The following is a 21381-nucleotide window of genomic DNA, read 5'->3' on the forward strand; positions in this document are numbered from 1 at the left end:
GTCTGTGCAGCCTTCAGAAAATATTTGTACCATTCGTTTTATGTCATAATTTTTTCGACAGCATACAACATCATCAAAAACAGTGCTTTTATTTATACAAAAAAAACACTTGAGCACAAAACATAGTATAAATAACAAAAATGTAATAAGAGTTAATTAAAACACAAAAACTCTGCAGGGGTTACCTCTGTGCCTCTATTGAAGACAGGCATACAGTCAGTCCGTTTTCTTGGGTATCAAATGTGCTGAGCAGCTGCAGCAGTGAACTGTTTTTCCACAGAGGTGGGTATGCATTTCCTTAAATGCTTAAATGTCCCGTAACAAAAATAGTCTGCCTTCTAAATGCAAGTGAGTGAAGTCACTCTTCTTCTTCTTCTTCTTCTTCTTCTTCTTCTTCCTCTTCCTCTTCTTCTTCTTCATCATCGTCATCTTTTTCACTCTCTAATTCATCTTCAAATGCCACCTTGTTTCCTCTTGTTAGAGTGCAGTCCAGAATTGCTTTCTGGATCTCTTGTTTTTCTTCTACAAATGAAAAAAAAGGAAACCGGTCAAATAAAGGTTTTAGTTTTGTATTTTGAATGGCTTGAAGTTAATTGCAGTAGACTCTGATAAAGTGCAATTAAAAATTCAACAGATGAAGCGAAGTGAAATGCTTCAATACATCTGGTAAAACAGATTCATTTTCAACACCGTTGTTAATCACGATTTTAGTAGATGATTAGTTAAAAATCACATGAACAGATAAATAAATAAATGGACCTCTACTGACTCTCATTGCAGAGTTCAGTATGAATGACATTAGATAGAATTGTAAGAAATCCCGTACCTTCGTTTTTACATTTAGGGATCATTCGATGGAGCTGCTGGGTGTTGTATCGGATCAGAAACTTCTGACATGTTCTTATTGTTCCTGGAAAACAAAACACAATTAACAAGTGTATATAATAAAGGTATATCTAATCATTATAAAAATGAGTGTCCATGTTTTAACTTACCTCCCACATGCAAACAGTTCAGAAAACATGGGATTTTCTGCCCACGAGTTTCGATACAGGTGATGAAAGGCAATGCAGACCAGAGGAGTCTGTAACATCTCTTGGGGAAACGCAGGAATACTATTCCAGTATGAGCATTCAGATATTTCACTAAAAAGACATACAATACAGAGAAGACTCAGAGCTCAGTCAACACAAAGCTACAATATCCTACAATGTTTTCCTCTACATCAAAGAAAAAGTGACGAAGCTGAGAACTTGTAATGCAAAAACGTACAATATGTTCATTGTGCATGATGGAATAATTGTAAAATGATTTCTTAGTTTGTGCAATTTTGTTTTGAACAGGAATCATTGCTTGAATTATACAGCACTGAGTTGGTCACCAAACCCTATTTTCTGTAATACACACACATTGTATAAAGTTGGTTTAATGTCGCAGGACATCTAATGTGTTATAATGTGTGGTATAAAGTAACTAAGTAAATTAACTTAAGCACAGTACTTAAGTACAATTTTTAAATACTCTTTCTTTACATGAGTTGTTGAGTATTGAAATAGCCTACTTTGTATTTTTACCCCACTATAATTCAGAGGTACACTTTTTCTTCCACTAAAGTTTACCTTTAGTAACTTTGCAGATTTGGATTAATAATGTTATATATAAACAACACTCAAAAATACTTTAGTCACACCTGGATTAAAACTCACAAGCTATCCTGCAGTATAGGCTACAAAGTAATTCAAACTAGCTGGACCTTTACCAACATTGATAACACATTAATGCATCAATATTTATAATCAAAACTTATTATTCTGAAATTAGCCGATCTGCATAATGAGTAATCTTATTTCTGGTACTTTAAGCATATGTTGATGCTGATACTTTTGTGCTTTCATTTGAGTAACATTTTGAATGCATGACTTTTACTTGTAACAGAGTATTCCTGCTCTTTGGTACTTTTACTGAAGTACAAGATCTGAGTACTTGTCCCACCTCGGGTAATGTTTTTTAAAAAGTAAAGATTTTAAAACCCTTACCAGAGAATCTGATGCTGCAGAGAGCCGTCCCATAGTCTCCGTGCATGCGGGCCACTGCTGCCCTCACTGCCGCTGCCACAGCTCGGTCATCCAGCAGCAACAGGCGGGTCCTGTCTGTCACGTTGATTTCGCACAGTAAATACCTGCAGGCAGAAGACAACCCGTCAGAAAGGGGATTGAGAGCACATCAAAAGTGTTACAATGGTAAATGAACAGCACGTTCTACCTGGACTTGACACGAACCATGACGGTTCCTCTCTTCTTCCGTGGCGAACTTCCGTCAACAAAACGATCTACCACCAGCTTGCACTAGAGCGCCACGTGCTGGAGGTTAGAGGCGATGCTGGGTGTACTTGATAATAGACACTGGGCCGCACGATTTCAGATGTGTCTATTCATCAACACACTTTCTAATGGGAATATTTCGTGTACTTTATTTATTTTAGTTTAACGCAAGTTTATACTTTTACTCCACTACTTTTATTAAGCAGCTTTAGTGACTTTTCAGATGTTGCATGTATAAAGATACGACCTTGAGAGCCTTGAAAGGCGCCTTTATAAATAAAATGTATTATTATTATACACTTTTTATATACTGCATCTCTAAAATTAAACTAGTGGAATAACTGATAATATACTGTATATTATTAGACATACTGTTTATATGTCTATATATATACGGTATATATTTAGTCATCACATATGGAGGACCTTTCTCTGCAGATTTAGTACTTTTATTTAAGAATGTAGAACTTTTACTTGTTATGGAGTATTTTGACATGAATGTATTGTTACTTTTACGCCAGTCATTTCACATATATGATTGTGAAAATAGCCTTTATTCACAACCAATACTTCTACTTACTTTAAGTATATTTTGATGCCAATACTTTTGTACTTTTACATGAGTAAGACTTTAAATGTAGGACCTTCACTTGTAACAGAGTATTTTTACAAGTAAGTATTAATACTTTTTCCAAAGTAAAATATCTAAATACTTCTTCCACCTCTGCTCACAATGCAACCAACGGGGTCATTTTGTTAGAAAAAGTGGTGGGGACAATTTCTCCAGATTTAACATCAGCATAGCAGAAGACAAAGTATGTCCCTCCCGTGTTGAACCTCAAGCACCTGCATGAAGAACCAATGCATAGACCTCTGGACCACCAATGTGTTTTTAAAATAATGAACTCCCAACTATAAGTCTTGCTGTGATGTGATTTGGAGGGAATTTGTGTGTTTCACAAAATGTTGTTTTGCTTTGCAGCCTTGTATTCTGTGGATACGACAACATTTGTAACAAATGTACTTTCAATTGCTCTGAAAATGTCAACAAGTGCAGGTGTCTTTAAGTCTTTGAGTTTCTATCATATTTTATTTCACTTCCTCTGACCAGTCCCACTTTTATTTGGAAGCGTTGTGTCAAGTTGTACACAGTGCAAGGAGAGACACCACACCATGACTTTTCTCTCTTCAATAAATATTTTCAAAGCTTACAGCACCGGGAATTTCTGGCGTATTCATGTTCTGTATAAACTGTAAAGCCCCCTGAGACAAAAGTATAATTTGTGATATTGGGCTGAATAAATAAACTTTGATTGACTTTGATTGATGTATTTGGCGTAAGAAATACACTTCACTCCAGAGCCATCAAGAGCCAGATATAAATGTTTATTAGCGTCAAAAATTGTGTTGCTATTAAAGGTTTTTCTACTACCTAAAACTCATTAACAGGAGTGTAAGGGATGGGATTTCTAACAGGTCATCTCCACTAGCAGTGAGAACACGCACACATCTAACAAGCAGCACAATACACACTATAAATCAACATGAGAATTGCATTTCTGGGATTGAACCCACCACCTTCTGACTCAAAGACAACAGCTCTTCCTCTCAGCCACAGCCTAATTATGGGCTGTTGTTCAGAAATTACGAATTGTTGTTAGAATGGAGTTTTTTTTAAATGGGAAATAAACCCTGAAGTTTTGGTAAAGTTAGAAAGAAACAGAGGCTTAAGTCCAGTTTTTTTCCCCACACGTCCTGGTAGCCTTGGGTTTTTCTGGAACAGATGTGAAAAATTGATGGTTACTACTGGCGATGAGTTCAAACAATGTTCTTTAACAATATCTTTGTGTCGCCTTGTAACCCTAATAAACGTAGAAGCCAATCCTGTCAAATTTGACTGGAATATGTACTGGTGCCTTTTCTTTGGCTGAAGGGGTAAATGGATGCCTAGCAACCAGAGGGTTGGTGGTTTGCCTCCCAGCATGGCAAAGTGAAGTGGGAGACGCCCCTCCCCCCACACCTCCGAGGGACCTGAAAAGAAATTGCCCAAAAAAATTAATAATAATAATAAAATAATAATAAAATAAACAAATAAAATAATAATACGAAAATAATGAATATAAAAAAAAGAATCAAATAAAAAGAATGATTAAATACATAATACAATCATAACAACCTTAAGGAAATGTTATTTACTAAAACTAAATGGCCCATACAATTAAAATTATAATAATACTAATACAATAATAATTTAAAATAATCAAATACAAATAATAATATGAAAATAAAAACATATTTAAAACATTTAGATAATGGTTTAAAAAACATTAAAAAAAAAAAACATTTAAATAACAATTTAAATAATAAAATTGCAATAAAAAAAATGAAATAATAATAATAATAAAATACATAATATTTAATGATCTTTGTGAGTTTTCATGTTTTGAGAGATTTTGTGTCCTTGCCAGCCTAAAGGGGACACCACCTCCGAGGGACACAAAAAAAATGACGCCTATGAATACAATCCATTAAACCAAGAAACGGGACGTCCCGGTCTTTAAACAGTTCGCACCCTTTCGGTAACTATGACAATCTCCGTCCTTCTCAGCCAATCAAAACCTTACGTTTTTGTCTCTCAAACACGTTATACGCCATCTTGAAAACACACCAGCAGTTTGTTAAGTCGCTCTCAAACAAAAAAAAGGAGAAACCACAACAACTATTTTTTTCGCAGCGTTAGTGTCCGTTATGAACGGTTCACGAAACAAACCGGCACCGACAGTCAGTAAGAGTCAGACGGAGACAGAACCCGGCTCGGAGGCGAGGGAGAGAAAGAGCGGTGGAGGAATGCTGAAGAAGCTGAAGTCAAGGCGCAATCAGCCGGACAAGTGGCCTGTGGTCACCGAGGATGAACTGCGGGCTATGGGGAAAGATATTACCCCAGACAATGTCCTGGGTCTCCGGGCAGTCACGGAGGGTGAGTTATGAAAGCATTGTCTTAGTTAAAGCCTGTAAAATAACACTGCTGTACTGGTACTATTTTACCCTATGCTAACGGTGGCTAAGTGAAGAGTCAGACCTGTTGACTTCTTAGTCCACTCATTTCCTGAATCACATTGTTAGTTAGTTAATTTGTCACACAGGTTACTTTATGTCTAAGTTAACTATGTTTTGTGTTGTGCTGTGCATCTTTCCTATTTGTTGATAACCAACAAAGTAGGAGGTTTCCAAGGGCGTAGCAAGGAATTTGGAGCCCCCCAGAAGGGATTTGTTCAGAGCCCCCTGTCCTTAAAGCTGTATTTAAGGATTTCTTTAGCTAACTGGAAAAGATAAACTGATGCAAACTACTGTCATGTGAAGTAGTCATGGCTCATGTTTAAAAATACAACAACAAATCAAATTAATTCGCACGCATTCTTCTTTCTAAACAACAAATGCAGGTGTATTCACTAAAAGCTATGTTTTTTGGTCACTAGTGCAGATTTAAGTTATGGATTCTGATGTTTTTGCCTTTTAATCTCCTTGAACAGTCACTTTCTTCCACACACGAGTAAATGCACTACGAGTCAAACACCAGTGTTTGGTATTGGAAACCCAGACTACCAAAGTTGCAGCTAATGCTTAACGCCTTCCATTGTTTTTAGCCTTTTCCCCGGACCAGACAACAATGGCATTACTTCCCTTCTTTCTCACAAGACTTGACTGAATAGCCGTGAGCCTGCGCAGTGGAATTATTCACCACCACTGCAAGGTGTAGGAACCAAAAAAAAGATACTCAGACCCTAGTTTTTCCTTGAGTGCTGGCTCTATTGTCAAAGTAAGGGCGAACCTTTGTGGATCAAAGCTTTGTGACTTGCCTCAAAATTCCTGATGTAGGTATTAGTAAAGCTAATTAAATATCAAATAATTGCCTCTGTTTGCTAGGGTGTAGTTCTGAAACTATAGGTCTGCTGGTCCTTTGTTAGAAAATAATCACCAAGTTCTTTAATAATAGGTTAACTTTTAAAGAAAAAAAAGCAAATACACCTGTTTTTAGCCTTTTAAAAATCGAGATGTCATGATATCATATTAAAGTGGATATTTTTGTTTTTGGACTGGCAAAATAAGACATTTCAAGACATAACCTCTGAACTCAAGAAACTAAGATGGACTTTTTTTACTTTCTTTTTATATTTTAAGAGACTTAAACGATGAATCTAACAAAAAGCCTTACTAATGGTTGCTTGCTCCCTATAAGCCTATTGAACTCCTCTACTGAATGTCTTTCTCTGAAGTCACTCTTTTATTTCATATTCCAGACTATCTGTGCAAACCTGAAGACAATATCTACAGCATTGACTTCACACGTTTCAAAATCCGAGACCTGGAAACGGGAACGGTGCTGTTTGAGATTGCCAAACCTCCTAACAGTGGTAAGTGACACATTTACATCTGCCTCTTGAAGATGCAACCATTCACAAAACTCACACAGTCTTGTTCATGGAGATGTGTTTCACTCAACATGATTCTTATGCAGCCAAACTTTTGTATAGTTATTGATTGTCACTGGAAAGCTAGCCCTTGCTAAAAGGACCATTAGGGAGAAACATGTGTATGACCATTGACTGTACTGTAGATACAGACACAGTGATTGTGCTCAGTTATAGCCCAGAGGTGTTGTCCTGTCAGTAAAGCACAGTATAACCAAGCATGAGTACTGCAGTCTTTCCATACAATCTGCTTTGTATATAGATCTTACCCCATTGTCATATGCTCCTCCTGGGTCGGTTTTACCTCCTAAATATTTCAACATATTTCAATTGCATTATTTTTACTATTAAGTTAACGCATTCATTTAAAAAAAATGTAGATTTTAGAAAATATTTGGGAATCATCAGTGTGTCTTCTTGATTGAAATCTTTTGACATTGCTCTTGCACATCACAGATAATAATAGTGTATAATCTGCATGACCACATATTTTCTCCTAGTTTTGTTGCCTATCCTGTGATTATTTCATGTAGGACAGCTTAACATGTTTTCTGTTTTAGGTCCTCTGGACGGTGAAGAGGAGAGTGGGGATGTAGACACCAGCGCGGGGCGTTTTGTGCGATATCAGTTTACACCGGCCTTCCTGAAACTGTGCACTGTTGGTGCAACGTAAGTCAATTAACCATAACGCTCTGAATTGTAATAGCTGCATGCATAATAATCAGACTTTAAAGTGCAAAACTTAATTGTGAATGTTGTCTTTCTTGTTTCTGTTTCTAAACCTCAGTGTGGAGTTCACCGTGGGAGACCGGCCAATTAACAGCTTCCGTATGATTGAGAGGCATTACTTCCAGGGACGCCTCCTAAAGAACTTTGACTTTGACTTTGGCTTCTGCATTCCCAACAGCCGCAACACATGTGAACACATTTATGAGTTTCCACAGCTTCCAGACGACCTCAGTGAGTTTATTTTTCCTCAGCCAATAATGTTAATGCTGTTGCAGGCATGGAAGCGTTGCCATATTGGAAATGCTTAGCTATCAATCCTAAAATTATCATAATTATCAAACCTGAGTCATAACCTTGAGAGTGAAATTTATAAAAATACATAGTTAAAAGACTTTTCGGCATGCTGCACGACTGGAAGCCAGTTTTCTGTTACTGCCTTCATTTAAGGCCATAAGCTAAATTCATAAAAAATAAATAACTGGGTTCCCGGGTAGATTCTAAGTTATCTCCAATGCACATTTTCTTAAAATGAGCGACAGGAGAAGAGATGCGTAAACACAGCCGTAGGATCCATACTTTGCTCCCAGGAAATGAATTAAAATAGGACATTACAGACTCAAACCAACTACGGTACTAATTGTAAGTGTCACAAATGGTGGAATAATTAAATTATCTGTAAGGCTTTGTTGGCAGACGGATGGTCTCACATTGTGCAGGGTGCAAAATGATCTTATGACAATTATCATACATCTGGAACAGTGTACTGTATACATATTTATACCTTATAGTTCATATCTTGATCTTTGTTGAAATATTTTTCTTCCTTCTCTCCCTGTCAGTTCGCCTCATGGTGGCACACCCTTACGAGACCAGATCGGACAGTTTCTACTTTGTGGACAACAAACTCATCATGCACAACAAGGCGGACTATGCCTACAACGGCGGTCTGTAATACCTGAAGGGGAGAAATATTTGCGATATTCAGAGGGGGATTGCTTTCATCGCATTACAACCATCCAAAAGCTTTCTTTGGGGGGGGGGGGCAGAAGTCATATTCTCTTTGTGAACATTCCTCCAAACGTGACAACATTCTTCACAATGGACCACATCTGCCTCCGTACAAAATCATGGATCCATTCATCAGTACCTCATTGACCTCAGCTTCTGGGACTCCGAGGAATGTTCTGTCAAATATGTTTGTTTGTCAAATCTGACTCTTTGCTCTGTCTTTTGGTTTGTCATTCAAATATCATGTAACATTTTTGCCTTAAGTTTCTTGCCGTCTCTGCTGGAAAGGGACACTTTGAATCACAGACCTCTCATGGAAAAGCCTATAGGTTGTGTCAGTTATAACTCCATTTGCTTTAGTATATAGATGTTATCAGTTGATGTTTATTTGAACTACCTTTCGCTAGTGACAATTGTGTTTCCCATATGGAAGAACGAGCATTAACTAGACGTTTTACAGTATTGTTAGTCAAGGATGATTATGTAGCACTAGGTGACATTGTTTGAGTTTCTTTCTTGCTTAAATATCTCCTATCAGTTGTGAGCCATCTGGACTGTTTAGGTCAGATATTTAAGGTAGGTGTTAATTTTACGAGGTACATTAGGTTGACCAATCTCGTCTTAAGTAGAGGTTTCTTTTTGTTGAAGATAAGCATGAGCTCTTTCATAATGTTAGGTGCAATATTTACCCTGCTAAAATCTGTTAAACTTTTCGTGACATAATTCGCTGTCAGTTGGGAATCTAGTATTTGTTATATCAAACTCTGCACACTTGAAAACACAAAAAGGTAAAGATATCAACCTATTTGAGAGTTATTAGACTTGCTTTACATGCCATCCATTGCTAAAACAGCACTGAAAACAGTTTGAAACGGTAAATTGTAAACAAATTACACATAATTGTGTTATATAATATTAAGTTTAATACTAAATAATAGCTTCAACTTAATACTATTGCTTTAAACTTACCTAATACAATTATGTGGAACCTGTTGACATAATACATTTAATTAATTAATCTGTGAGTTTAGTCTTCCCACATTATTGTACTCCACAAAGCACACGTTTTTAATAACTTTGATGTCTGTCTTCCTGGTTTATTTGGCACAATAGTATACTACAAATCCAACTCTTTTTGAGCAGAATTTGTCTAGCAGTGTGTTATACCTTTTAAACGGGTCGCTGTGTGTATCTTCTGCTGCTTTGAGCTCAGGTTCTCAATCTACTAATGACATAAAGCACAAAGCAGGACAATACAGAGTGATGTTCCTTGGTAGTTGATCTTTTTTTTTTTTAATAAGGCAGCAGGACAGACACAGTAGTAGACCTGTTTTAAGGACGATACCGGTGGTTTTGCATATTGTTGGCCATTCACTACAAATGTTGAATGTCTATTAGTTACGACAGTTTTAATTTGCAATTAGAGCTGCAATTTACCATTACTTGTTAATTATTTTCTAAATGTAAGAAAATATTGCTTTGATTAGCTGGTTCAATTTTTTTCTTTTCTTTCGGTACAGACAGTCAAGCGTATTAGTGGCTGTCTGAAATGCAGAAAATAACATCTGGCAAATGGTCAGCATTGCTTTAATTCCATTATGCAATGTATTTAAATCATGCAAAACCACTGGAACAGTCTGGAAGTAATTTCCAAAACCCAAAAGATCCTCTCACTGTACTTTGTAACATGACTCCATGTGCCTTATATCCAGGTGTTCATTGTTAAGTTGTTTATTGTGTAAGGAAACGTTGTACATCATCCACCTGTAAGGCAAAAACGTCATTAAGCTGAAGGAAAGATAATTCATCACCGACGTCTTGCAGTACTGCCTTTTGTAAAACAGGTGTCTTACAGCCTGCGTTGAGTCATTTTGTATAATCTTATTTTATCTTTGGGATTTTAATGTTTGAAGCATCAGTGACAACTCATGATGTAGACCATTAATAACTCAAACAAGTGTTATATCAGGCACACACTTTAAACAGCTGAAGCTTTTACTCAATGACCCAATACCACCTCAATTTATTTGACAATTGGACTCAATGGATGTATCTCAGTTGGTCTGCTGGTTAGCAGCACTGGTGTTGCTATGCCAAACAGTATCGGTCGGCGGTATTTTGTTGTAAAATCGGAAAATGAAAATGCCTTGAGAAGAGGGTCCAATTTGTGTTACTAGACTGTCTGGATCAATGTATGGATCATATTTGTAACCCGTTGCATAGACCCCTCCTTTTATATTGTCTAATTTTACAAGTGATAAACTCATGTTCATTCAAATTTATTGTAAATAAAAATATTAGACTGAAAAACATTGAAAAGCTGGTGTTTATTTTAAGTAGATTATCAGGGAGTTTGGGAAAACTTTTGTCTTTGTTTATCTAGATTAAATCAGCTGTATTGGTACCTTGGGAAAATACAGCAAATCATGCTGACATTCTTAAATCTTGTATCATTTGTAAAAGTTGTTACAAACTACATATATTGGAAAAATCATGAATATTAATTAATAGTCTTAAAATGAATGTCAGAAATTTAAAATGGAAAATGTATGACATTGTTTTCATTCTTTTTATGGAATGAACATTATTGCACAGCTTGTGGTTTTGTCCCTGTAAATACAATAAAGAAATTGCCTTGACTTTTTTTTTTTTTAAAGTTGGTTTTCTCGAAGTTGTATGAAGAAAGTGATGTATAAAGAGTCTAAAGACACAAATAGCCAGTTTCTGTCAACACAGTTCCCGTTTGACAAACAGACTACATTACCCAGAATGCTCAGCTCAAAACACCAGCGGCACGTGTTTGAGCATGGCGGCCACCGCTAAGAAGATAGTTGGTGTTTCTGAAGACTCCAGCAGCAGTGACGATGAAGTGTTGAGAAGATGTCAGGAGGCCGTTTGGGAAACACGAAGTGACACGAAGAAAGGTAAAGGTGTTCCTGTTATGTTAGTAGTGAGAGGCGAAGTGGACAGAGAGAAAACTCCTGTAGGAATACGACATTAGCCTGATGAGATATCCACCTCTGATTTAAATACAGAGGTGGTAGTCATTTTATATATTTTTATTGCACTTCACTACTCATTAACTTGCTTTAACTTCTTGCAGCATGCTTGTTTTAACCTTCAGCGCTAATGTAGACACAGTATTTATTAAATGCATGTTACCTGATGATGACTGCTGCTATCTGTGTTTTAGATGGGGGCAATGTGCAACAGTCAAAACGGTAAGCCTTTTATACATACATTTAAGTTATAAGAGCTAGTGTATTGGATTGTTTATCTCGACTTCAGCTATTAAGGTTAAATACTCCAAATGTCCCAGCTATAGCTATTATTATAAACGTACAACCAGGGCAAACAATTAGCACCATTTACCAACCAAATGCTCTTGATATATAAAAAGGACTGGGGGATTTGCATAACTTACCAGCCTAATAAACAATGATTTTCTGGTTAAATTACAAAACTTAATTTTGGACATATGCGGTTTCTCTTTAGTGAATGGTCCAATGACAGAATTTCATACAAAATATTCAATCAATCAATAATCATAAATCAAGTAAGTTTGAATATTGTCTTGTTGTGCAACAGAATTGTTGTCGCTGACCATGATCACGATGGCAACGAGCTCCAGGTCACCCAAGGGTTTCGAACACACGTCGCCAAAAAGTTAGGAAATCTTCTCGACAGGTATGTAGTTTGACTTCTTGTCATTTTCATATTAATGTGAGGCAAAGATCCATATATTTGAAAACTTAACATATATTGTCCCCTTTCCTTTCAGTCGCTTTACAGAGATGAAGACTGAAACTGAATCTTGTGCGGAGTCAGCAAAATGTGATAATGATGATGATGATGAGGGTACATTTTCTCTTTATTTTGGTACCTACTGCTTTTCAGGGTATACTGCTATTTTTAAATGCATGCCCATCCATATGTTTTATTTTGTTTCTTTCCTTTTTTAGGATTTCTTCTGTTTTCTACATCAGTCCCGGGACAGGCAGCTGTAGAAGCCCCAGCCCCTGTGAGGCGGCGGCCTATCTCCAGCTCAAGGTTCTTATTACATTTTAAAATGTCATTTATTTGTATAGTCCTTAAAGGTTTAGTTTTGTGACTTTGTATAAGGGACTTATCTAAAGTCGGTGTATTACCTACTGTACATTGATGTTGGCACGCCCACGGTTTGGAGAAACGAGCGTGAGTGACTGCACAGAGCCATAGCAATGTACTGCTGAAACAACACGTATTTTAGCCTACTAATAAAAAAGCCTCACTTAGATGATTTAAAAGTCTGGAGTCTGATATCTTTGAAGAGAGCATAGGTAGCATCTTCAGGAATGGTTGTCTGACGGCAAGGAACATTATTGTCAATATAGCATACACATAAACAGTTTTTTAGGTGAGGCTTTTAACACCAACAAACAAATAGAACAAGGTAGCATTAGACCAATAACCGCCTTTTTTCGCTTGTTAAAAATACAGTTTGTTGACTCTGGTCAGTTCCTGTCTCAAATATATATTTTACATGCCGGAATTTCTCCCTGCTCCCCAAACTGGGGACTTGCCAACCTCCGTCTACTGTAGCAGATACACTGACTATAAACAAGCACCTTATACAACCTCACTTAAAAACATCCTAACTATCCCTGTAACTCATATATTTCTCTGTTGGTGACAGTGACACTGACAGTGAGATGGAAATGAGGCTGAGGGAGGCGGCAGTGTCTATCAAAGATCTCTTGCCCTCTTTTTCGCTGCCCTCTACACTCTCCACCCCCTCATCTGAGCTTCCCTGCTCAGAAAATATAAAGGAAAAGAAAAACGGGGTAGAGGAAAAGGAGAACCATGTTGTTAAGAAGAAGAAGAAAAAGAGGAAACGGAAACAAGCGAAGGGTGAGCAGGTAGACACTGCAGGTTCTCCTGTTAATGATGAGCACGGGAACTCTGAGCAGGAACACACGCAGGTCAAAGTGAAGCGGAAAAAGAAAAAGAAGCGACACACAGAGGAAGAAGTATGATGTGAATTTCTTTTGACTTATCCTTCACTGTTTTGAGATGTTCGTTATCCAGTCCCTCACAAGCTTGAAATATATATCCCAAAACATTTTGAATATGTTTTTGGAAGCTGTGTGTTTAAGAACATTCATCATTTACACAACAGTAAAACTGTATCTGAACAAAAAAACATTTTTCATTAAAAAATCTTTTCATACCAATCCATGCTTATTCTTGAAATAATCTTTATTTTACTGAAAGAAGTCTGAAAAAGCATTTCAAAGCAGTGACATAAAAAAAATGCAGGCAACACGCAATTTACAAGTTACAACTTAATTTACAAATTATGAAAGTCACTATACACTTCAATGAAAATACATTTCGGTGTTGATTTTTCTGTTGATTGTTGTATCAAAGGTTAATCTTCTCTAATGTCAATCCTTGTTCGTATTACAGTGGTTTCGGAGAGTCTTTAAAAACATCAAAACTGAATCGTCCCTGTGGCCCCTGACTCCAGGTATTTTTCTGGAAATGTACAGCAGAGGTAGCCCTCTACCTAAAACACTGTCTCGCTGCAGCACTTCTACTGCGCAGTGGAGACCATTTGTGTAGGGATGTAGGAGCTGATGTCTGTTGGTGAAGGTGAGAGGAGGAGAGACTGATGACTTTCTGTCGTCTGAGAAGCAGGATACAGCTCTAGGCTCTCGGATGAAGCTGTTAACAAAATAAATAGATAGAAATGTTGTTTAACTCCGCTTAAAATCATGGAAGAGGATTAGGGCCATATGTGAACAAATGTAACTGAGTTCAAAGTCAGACATTATTAAATGTTCTCCAATTGATCTAATCAGATTAAGCCCAGCTTGATTGTGTCATGCTAAAAGTGACTCAAAATGTGTCCAAATGTTAAGGAGTAACCTTGTTGTGTACCTGGCACAGGTGTTTGTGGCTGCATATGTAGAGAGTCTTCTTGTAAAGGAGAGTCTGTAAGTTCCTCAGGATCTGCTGTTATAATCTATCAAAGAAAAGAAAAACAGACACATTTTAACCCAAATATTATTATCCGTGCTTCTTTGCAGTCAGGTTGTATGAAGTATTTATCTATAATCAGTGTCAAATCAACAGTAGCCTATCGTCACGCAAGTAGCGGCAATACACATTTTAGCCACCTATAAAAACCAAGTATATTAGTTTAGGTGATGCCCTTATCAATCCTTTTTGACAACCAACACTCCATTAAGGGAACAGTAATTTTACCGTGCAGAAAATGGGGGTTGCTCATTGGCTGCTGCCTCTATCTTTTAAGTCACACAATACAACACAAACAAACACACAGCTAGAGGTCTCCTGTGTTTTTCCAGGTAAAATGACTGTTTTTGTCAATGGAGGCTGGTGGCTTTGAGGAGAGCATAGATGGTCAGCTTCAGTTCCCTGACGGAAATGGCTGTCTAACAATAGGTTCAGGCGGTACAAATATTCTATATATAGCGTTTAGGTAAACTGATACATTTATTTGTTTAGATGCGCCTTTATTTTGCTGCTTCCTCCCTCCACAGAAGAACATTGCTTTAACTTCCAAGCAATATCTTCTTTCAGTTTCTCCAAACTTGGAATGTCCTGACTGTCATTCACTGTAGGTACTTCACTGACTGTAGATAAGTACCTCATCCAATTTAATAAAAACAAATATCCCTTGAAACTTCCTGAACCCCTAGACTCAGTTACCTGTCTGACAGCAGTGAGGCTGGTCAGCGTCCCCAGGCTGCTGCCCTCAGTGATCACCATGGCTTGGGATAGCAGACTGGATGGTACTGAGTGGTACTGGGGCGAATCGGACTTGTTGTACACTGTAATGAGGATCACATGGTCAAACTTATCTCAACATAACAAATAAACTCGTATCAGATTGTTGCTGTGATCTTACTGTGGCATGGCAGTTGCGCCATGGTTGCCATGAAGGGGCTGGCCCCCATGTGGCTCTGGAGCTGGTGTGATATGTGCTGCTGGGGAGAGCCGTGAAGCTGCTGCTGGAACGAGATTGGCTGGAGAGTGGTGAACCCGCCCCCCACGTTGTTGATAACAGGCATGCTCTTGGGCTGCCCAGAGGCTAAACCTGTGAATCCAAATGCACTGTTTTCAGTTTTTTTTTTTAGAGGTGCATGATGATATTGTCATGTCATTGGTATATGCTGTTAAAGGCCTACAATTAAATATAGGTTACACGATAAAGAAAAGAAAATGACACTTTTATTATGTGCATTCAATGGAAAATACATCTGCAGTGTGGAAAAATATACCTCATATTTAAGTCTGATTTATAGTCAGGCCTATCAGTTCATCGGGCTCTTTCATTGGACTTAAAATTAGGGTTTTTTCTAGGACTGAAGCGACTTTGGTGTTTTCACATCGTCTGAATGTTACAAGTTTGTTTGGGAGTCATAAAAGTGCAGCCAGGTGTGGATTCAGGTGGTCAGCAGCACCTAGTCAATTTGTGTGGGGCCTCCCTTACTGTTACCCCCACCCCTACACATTCAGCGAACAATGGCATATACACACATCAGGGCAGCCTTTACTATAATTCTTAAAATATCAGTCAATTTAGGGGTTTACTTCTGTAGATCTTATTTTTGTTTTGTTGCATTGTGCTTTTTTTTGCTCTGCGATCCCATTATCTGACATTTTGCCAATAGCTGTCGATAAGCTGTCAACTACTATTTGATAACCAATTTGACCTTATAGAAAAACATTGTGTATAAATCGAGGTCTGAGTGTAGTTCAGATTAATCCTACTTTTACGTTGTTTTGTTACGCCAGGGGTTCCTATTTTTTATATTCATTAATCAAAGTTAATATATTATTTAGTTTAAAGGTGGGGTAGGTAATTTTGGAGAAACCAGCTCGAGTGCGCTAAAATTTGAAAATACACAGCTGGAAAAAATCTGCCACTTCCTTACAGAGCCCCTCCTCCAACACACACGAACGCGCACATGACCAATGAGGGCACGAGATAAGTTTGTGCACAGATGGAAGGCTGACAGGCAGGTAGGCCATCCAGTTATTTTAGCTGGGCCGGCTAAAATGATTGGTCGTGCTTTTTACAGTATTACGGCTTCCACAGATGACATTTTTTTATGGATTTTTTGTCAAAGCACTTAAGATATTCATTGCTATCGGGATGTTAAGAGCATTCCATGGAATATAACAAAAAGTGTATTTCAAGCCGGTTTCTCAAACTTACCTACCCCACCTTTAAGCATCTGAATGTAAAGCATTAATACTCATTTGGAGAAGGCATCATTAAATGCAAAGGCAATTGAAGCCAAGTGTTAGCAAAAATGTAATATCTTGCATCGCTGTAAACTAGAGCTCCAATGTTACCAATGAGAAGCGAGGACTCCCCCAGGCTCATGACGCTGGGCAGTGAGGCCATGATGAGGCCCTGAGAGGAAGCAGTGGAGGCAGACAGGCTGTGCAGTGAGGTCAGAGTGCTTACAGGAGGCAGAGGGCCTCCGCTGGACACCTGAGGGCAGAGGACAGCGTTGTCAGGATGGCAGCAGTGTATACAGGTAGTTTACTATCTAAACTAGCACCTGGACACCAGCCCTCACCAGTTTGGGGTTGTGCGTCTCCAGGAGTGTGTGGCTGGGCTCCAGTTGTACAGGGCTGACCACCAGACGTCCCACTATCTCCCCCACGCTCCCCCGCGCAGAGCTCATCGCGTCACACAGGATCTGCTGGCTGTATTTCATACCTGGAAAACAAGAAGTCAGGCCCCACAACACTGACAGGGGTTATATTATAATGTAAGTAAGCGCATTTACTCAAGTAATGAGTATTTCCTGTTTGAGCGCTACAATTAGGTGGCAAATATTTTACTAAGTTAATATGGAAACATTAGTCCCTAGTTCCTTGCAGATTTAGATTTGAATAAAAAACGAATCAAAACATACGCTTAATAATAATAATAATGAATTAATAGCCCTTCATATATGAAGGGCTATTAATTAATAAAATGTTGTTAAATGGTAGATGATGATACGTTGTACTTGAGCATATTTAAGGTTTTTACATAATACGTAACAGTATTTCCAGACTGTGTTCTTAAGGCTTTTCCTAAAATATAATATCTGAGCACTTCTTCCACCACTGCATTGATTGATTTGCAAATGGCAGCATAAGGGAACTGAGAAATATGAGCATCTGAACCAGAACCTGTACAGTCATGTCTACAAGGGTCTGATGGTTGTACACCATGGGATCAAAAAGAAAATACATCCTGTATAGGCAAGTCTAATCTCGATCCTGCTTCCTCTTTCAGTTTAGATTTCACTCTTGAATTTCAATGTGTACACTCTTCAAACCCTGTTAGTGTGTTACCATGCTCTGGACTTGGGATGTTGTGGTGAGAGGCGGAGGCAGATTGGTTGGGGAAAGGTGTGTCGAGAGCCAGTTTGTTGCGAAAGGCCTCCTCTTTGCGGCGGTTTGCGAACCAGTTGTACACTCGGACCTCGGTGACCAGGTTAGAGCCCAGGCCGGCGAGCTGCGAGGACGACACCCCCCTCTGATGGCACTCTGCCCTGAGGGAAGCACAGCACACTGTTACATGGCTTTTATTTTGAAGGCAGGCCTACGTTAGAGAAGTACAAGAAAATGACCACTCTCCCCTAGAAAGAAATATTTGTCTTATTGACTTTATTTTCTACACATAGAAAATTATTACAGTAATAAACTCAATGCTTTTCAATTAAAGTAAGGATTCCTCTCCAGAACAGAATCACACCTCTTAAGAAAGAGGGTTTATTTCTATGTATCAACAAATGGATGGTGAAGGGTTGCTGCCTTAATAAATAGGAAGGCATTATCTCCTTTCCTTTGGTCCAGTGCACACTATGCTACCAATTATTGTGGCCTAGGGAATTCACAAAAACAATTTAATGATGATGTCGACTTCAAATACATTAAATAACAATGCATTTAATGAAATCTATTTAACTTTGTTATTGTGGGTTTTGTTTTGTTTGTTAATGGTAAATGATTTGCACTCAAAATACTTGAGAAGGTAAAGAGAAGGTCTGTAACCATACATGTGCAAAAACAATACAAGAATTATACTCATAAGATTTAAAAAAAAAAGTATATATAAATGGCATAAACTTGGATTGTGGCTAATTCAGTCCTTATATCTATTGTTTGAAAGGAATTGATCAGATGTCAGGCTTTAAGTGGGTTTAATAATCATATTTCAAGGCTGGCCTCGCTCGTTTTTTTGGTCTTGTTGGGTGAAGCATCAAAACTATTAAAAAAAATCAGATATATTTGAATAATCCTGATTTGTCCTTGTACCATCACTAAGGCTCACCTGTTACAATCCTCCACTAACCCCTCTCTCTCCTCCTTGCTGGGGTTCTTCTGTCGCTCGTAGGCGTGGAAGAGGATCTGCAGGGAGGCTGGACCCCATTTAAACCTGTTCCTCCGTCCTTTCCTTGTCTCCTCTCCTTGCTCCTCTGCAGATCCAAGGCCATGTTTGGCATTGGTAAATTCTGAAAGGTAATTATTTTTCACTTTTTCACACCTCTCTTTCAGTATCTCACATGATGCATGTTTATAGTAGAAAGAAGAGCCTCTGCAGCTCGTCCTTGTACTCACGCTGGCTGATCTCGCACTGCTTCTTGACGTACCAGGTGTACAGAGACGCTCTCTTCTGGTTCTTCATGGGCGTGCCTTTGTTGAGGTGCTGGGAGAGATGGGACTGGTTGAGCCCTGTGGATTCCACCACCTCCCTCTGAGGGAGGTTGTGCTGCTGCATGTAGCTTTTCACAATTTTAGCAACGTGCCAGGGGTCCTCCCTGTTCGAAAAAATGCATCTTATTTTTGTGTGTTCTTGCCCACCTTTATATTATTGTGTATCCTTTCCACTTTGTAGTTTGTTTAACTTTCGTTTATATCCCGTTACCCTTTCCGTTATATTTCTGGGTTAACCCTTTCTAGTAGAGTGCTAAACGGTTCTTCACAACATTGGACATAAAGCGTGGTCATTTAGAGGGAAGTAGAGAGAGGCTTATTGACAGAGAGAGATAAGGGAAAGCACACGGGGGCAAAGTCCAGCACTTTTTAGATCACTGGAGGGGAAACACGTGTAAAAGGTTTATGAAGCCTAATTTAACGCTTTTAACCGTCAGGTAAGCAGCACATAAATACACAATACTACAAAAAAACTCTCAGACTTTATCAGATTGGAATTCAGCACACAAACAGTATTTTGATATTGGGTTGAACCATTTTAAAAAAAGATTGTAAAGAGAGTCTAGTGAGAGTTTTAATACTTTAATAAAAAAAACTCACAAAATAAAATACATGCTCATTATATTCTAAATATCATAAAACATCCCTAAAAATATGTAAAAAATATCCATCATGCCTTTATGTAAACATGGCCTCACATGACCAGCCCTACTCCATTAATCTTCACCTAAGCATGTAGCTTATTTATTAAGAAATGGTTAGAGAATAATGATGGGGGTGGGTAATTAGTAACTAGCAAAGGAGGAACCCTCTTTAAATTCGCTTCACAAGCCAGTATGCAGAGAGAGAGGCAGATAAGCAGGCAGAAGGAGAGTGGATAAAGAGGGAAAAGGAGCAAAGAAGAATAAAAAACTAAAAGTGCAGTTTTGATAAACAGGATGTAAAAGAGAAGAAAGGGGGGGAATCAAAAATAAGCAAGGTATTTTTTTAATTTGACCACGCACAGACGAATTGCTAGGCACAAATAGCATTTTAAGGTGTTTTTTGTAATCAGTGGATCTTCCAGAGCAGTGCTGGGATCTACTCACTGCAGTAGCCGGTCCACTTCAGCCCTCAGTTTGGCCGCCTCCTCGGGGGAAAGCTTCTCCAGCTCTCGGAATATAGGCGGTGGGAAATCCATTTCTCCTTCCTCTGAGCTCTCTCCATCCCCCCTCTCTCCCCTCTCGGTGCCAGTACTTGCCCTGTCTCGCTCCAGTTCCCCTACGGCTTGGACCAGGACGTCCCGGGACAGGCCAGATCCCAGCAGGGCCCAGATCAGCTGCTCCTGAAGGGCGGTCAAACTGCGCGGCTTGGCCTCGGCCCGCTCCTCTATCCTCTCTTCCATTGCTCTGATGCCTTACCTCGCTGCCGCCACGCAAACAAACACTGCTCTCATGTGCACTGCCACGCTCAAACACAGGCAGCGTTGGGCCTCATTATATTAACAGTCCCTCAGATACAGATACTTTAATTTTCCCAGTGTTGAATTTCCTCCCGATGTGTCCTGAGCTGCCTGGTTTTGGCTCTCCACCTGCTGTTTTGCTTTTCAAAGGTCAATATTCTTCTTTTTCTTTTTCTCCCTATTCACCCCCTCCTCCTTTCATGGGCCCTGTGAACTTTGTCCCCACTCCCTCAGTCCCCAACAGTGACCAAAGTGCAATTTAACAACAATAAATAAACGTGAGGGGATGTTAGAGTTGCATGCAGGGCTGCAGAGGCTCCTCTCACAGCCGACAAGTAAAGAAAACATAACAGAAAAGTTGTGTGGTGCTTTTACACATGTAAATATTTCTGATTTCACAGTGAAACCATCTTTTGGGACACAGAGAGAAGCTCCTCTTAACCATCTGTTTGCATCATGGATATGATGCACACTTTAATGATGAAGCATGTAGTGGAAAAGTAATAATTAACACACATATGAACATTATATTAACTGAGCATAAACATGGTCTGATCTTTTCCTGCAGGCCACTAGAGAGCGCTGCTGTGTCATGTTTACATGTGCGCGACCCAGTTTCAGGATGTGTCCCCAGACCAAAGTTAGTTCACGTTGGGGGCCGTTTGTGTTCACAGTGTTG

General features: G+C 38.7%; 4 protein-coding genes across 7 annotated transcripts; 2 read left to right on the forward strand and 2 right to left on the reverse strand.

Moving 5' to 3' along the window:
• Positions 1-70: 70 nt before the first annotated feature.
• pop5 (POP5 homolog, ribonuclease P/MRP subunit) lies at positions 71-2356 on the reverse strand. Its single transcript, XM_034118323.1, has 5 exons — positions 2263-2356; positions 2037-2179; positions 996-1145; positions 827-910; positions 71-522 (listed from the first exon to the last, which is right to left on the reverse strand). Exons 1-5 carry the CDS (start codon positions 2280-2282, stop codon positions 359-361), a joined length of 561 nt encoding a protein of 186 aa, XP_033974214.1. The 5' UTR covers positions 2283-2356; the 3' UTR covers positions 71-358.
• A 2621-nt stretch (positions 2357-4977) lies between these two features.
• On the forward strand, positions 4978-9119 carry unc119.1 (unc-119 homolog 1). Its single transcript, XM_034118585.1, has 5 exons — positions 4978-5298; positions 6620-6733; positions 7351-7459; positions 7578-7750; positions 8359-9119. Exons 1-5 carry the CDS (start codon positions 5070-5072, stop codon positions 8469-8471), a joined length of 738 nt encoding a protein of 245 aa, XP_033974476.1. The 5' UTR covers positions 4978-5069; the 3' UTR covers positions 8472-9119.
• Positions 9120-11104: 1985 nt separating this feature from the next.
• Positions 11105-13993, forward strand: cunh12orf43 (chromosome unknown C12orf43 homolog). The gene is made up of 7 exons (XM_034117807.1): positions 11105-11139; positions 11282-11451; positions 11721-11748; positions 12116-12214; positions 12309-12385; positions 12490-12577; positions 13203-13993. The coding sequence occupies exons 1-7, from the start codon at positions 11105-11107 to the stop codon at positions 13540-13542; spliced, it is 837 nt and encodes a 278-aa protein (XP_033973698.1). The 3' UTR covers positions 13543-13993.
• Positions 13748-20852, reverse strand: hnf1a (HNF1 homeobox a). Of its 4 annotated transcripts, none has more exons than XM_034118002.1 (10): positions 20350-20852; positions 19166-19365; positions 18879-19059; positions 17897-18096; positions 17128-17270; positions 16898-17039; positions 15444-15632; positions 15245-15366; positions 14438-14534; positions 13748-14233 (listed from the first exon to the last, which is right to left on the reverse strand). In XM_034118002.1, exons 1-10 carry the CDS (start codon positions 20643-20645, stop codon positions 14103-14105), a joined length of 1701 nt encoding a protein of 566 aa, XP_033973893.1. In that variant the 5' UTR covers positions 20646-20852; the 3' UTR covers positions 13748-14102. The 4 variants fall into 4 exon arrangements, with proteins under 4 accessions (XP_033973893.1, XP_033973892.1, XP_033973891.1 ...); XM_034118001.1 differs by having other exon boundaries at positions 14450-14534; positions 17128-17300; XM_034118000.1 differs by having other exon boundaries at positions 17128-17300.
• Between the last annotated feature and the right edge of the window lie 529 nt (positions 20853-21381).

This window comes from Trematomus bernacchii, unplaced genomic scaffold (genome assembly GCF_902827165.1).
Source record: "Trematomus bernacchii unplaced genomic scaffold, fTreBer1.1, whole genome shotgun sequence".
Taxonomy (NCBI): domain Eukaryota; kingdom Metazoa; phylum Chordata; class Actinopteri; order Perciformes; family Nototheniidae; genus Trematomus; species Trematomus bernacchii.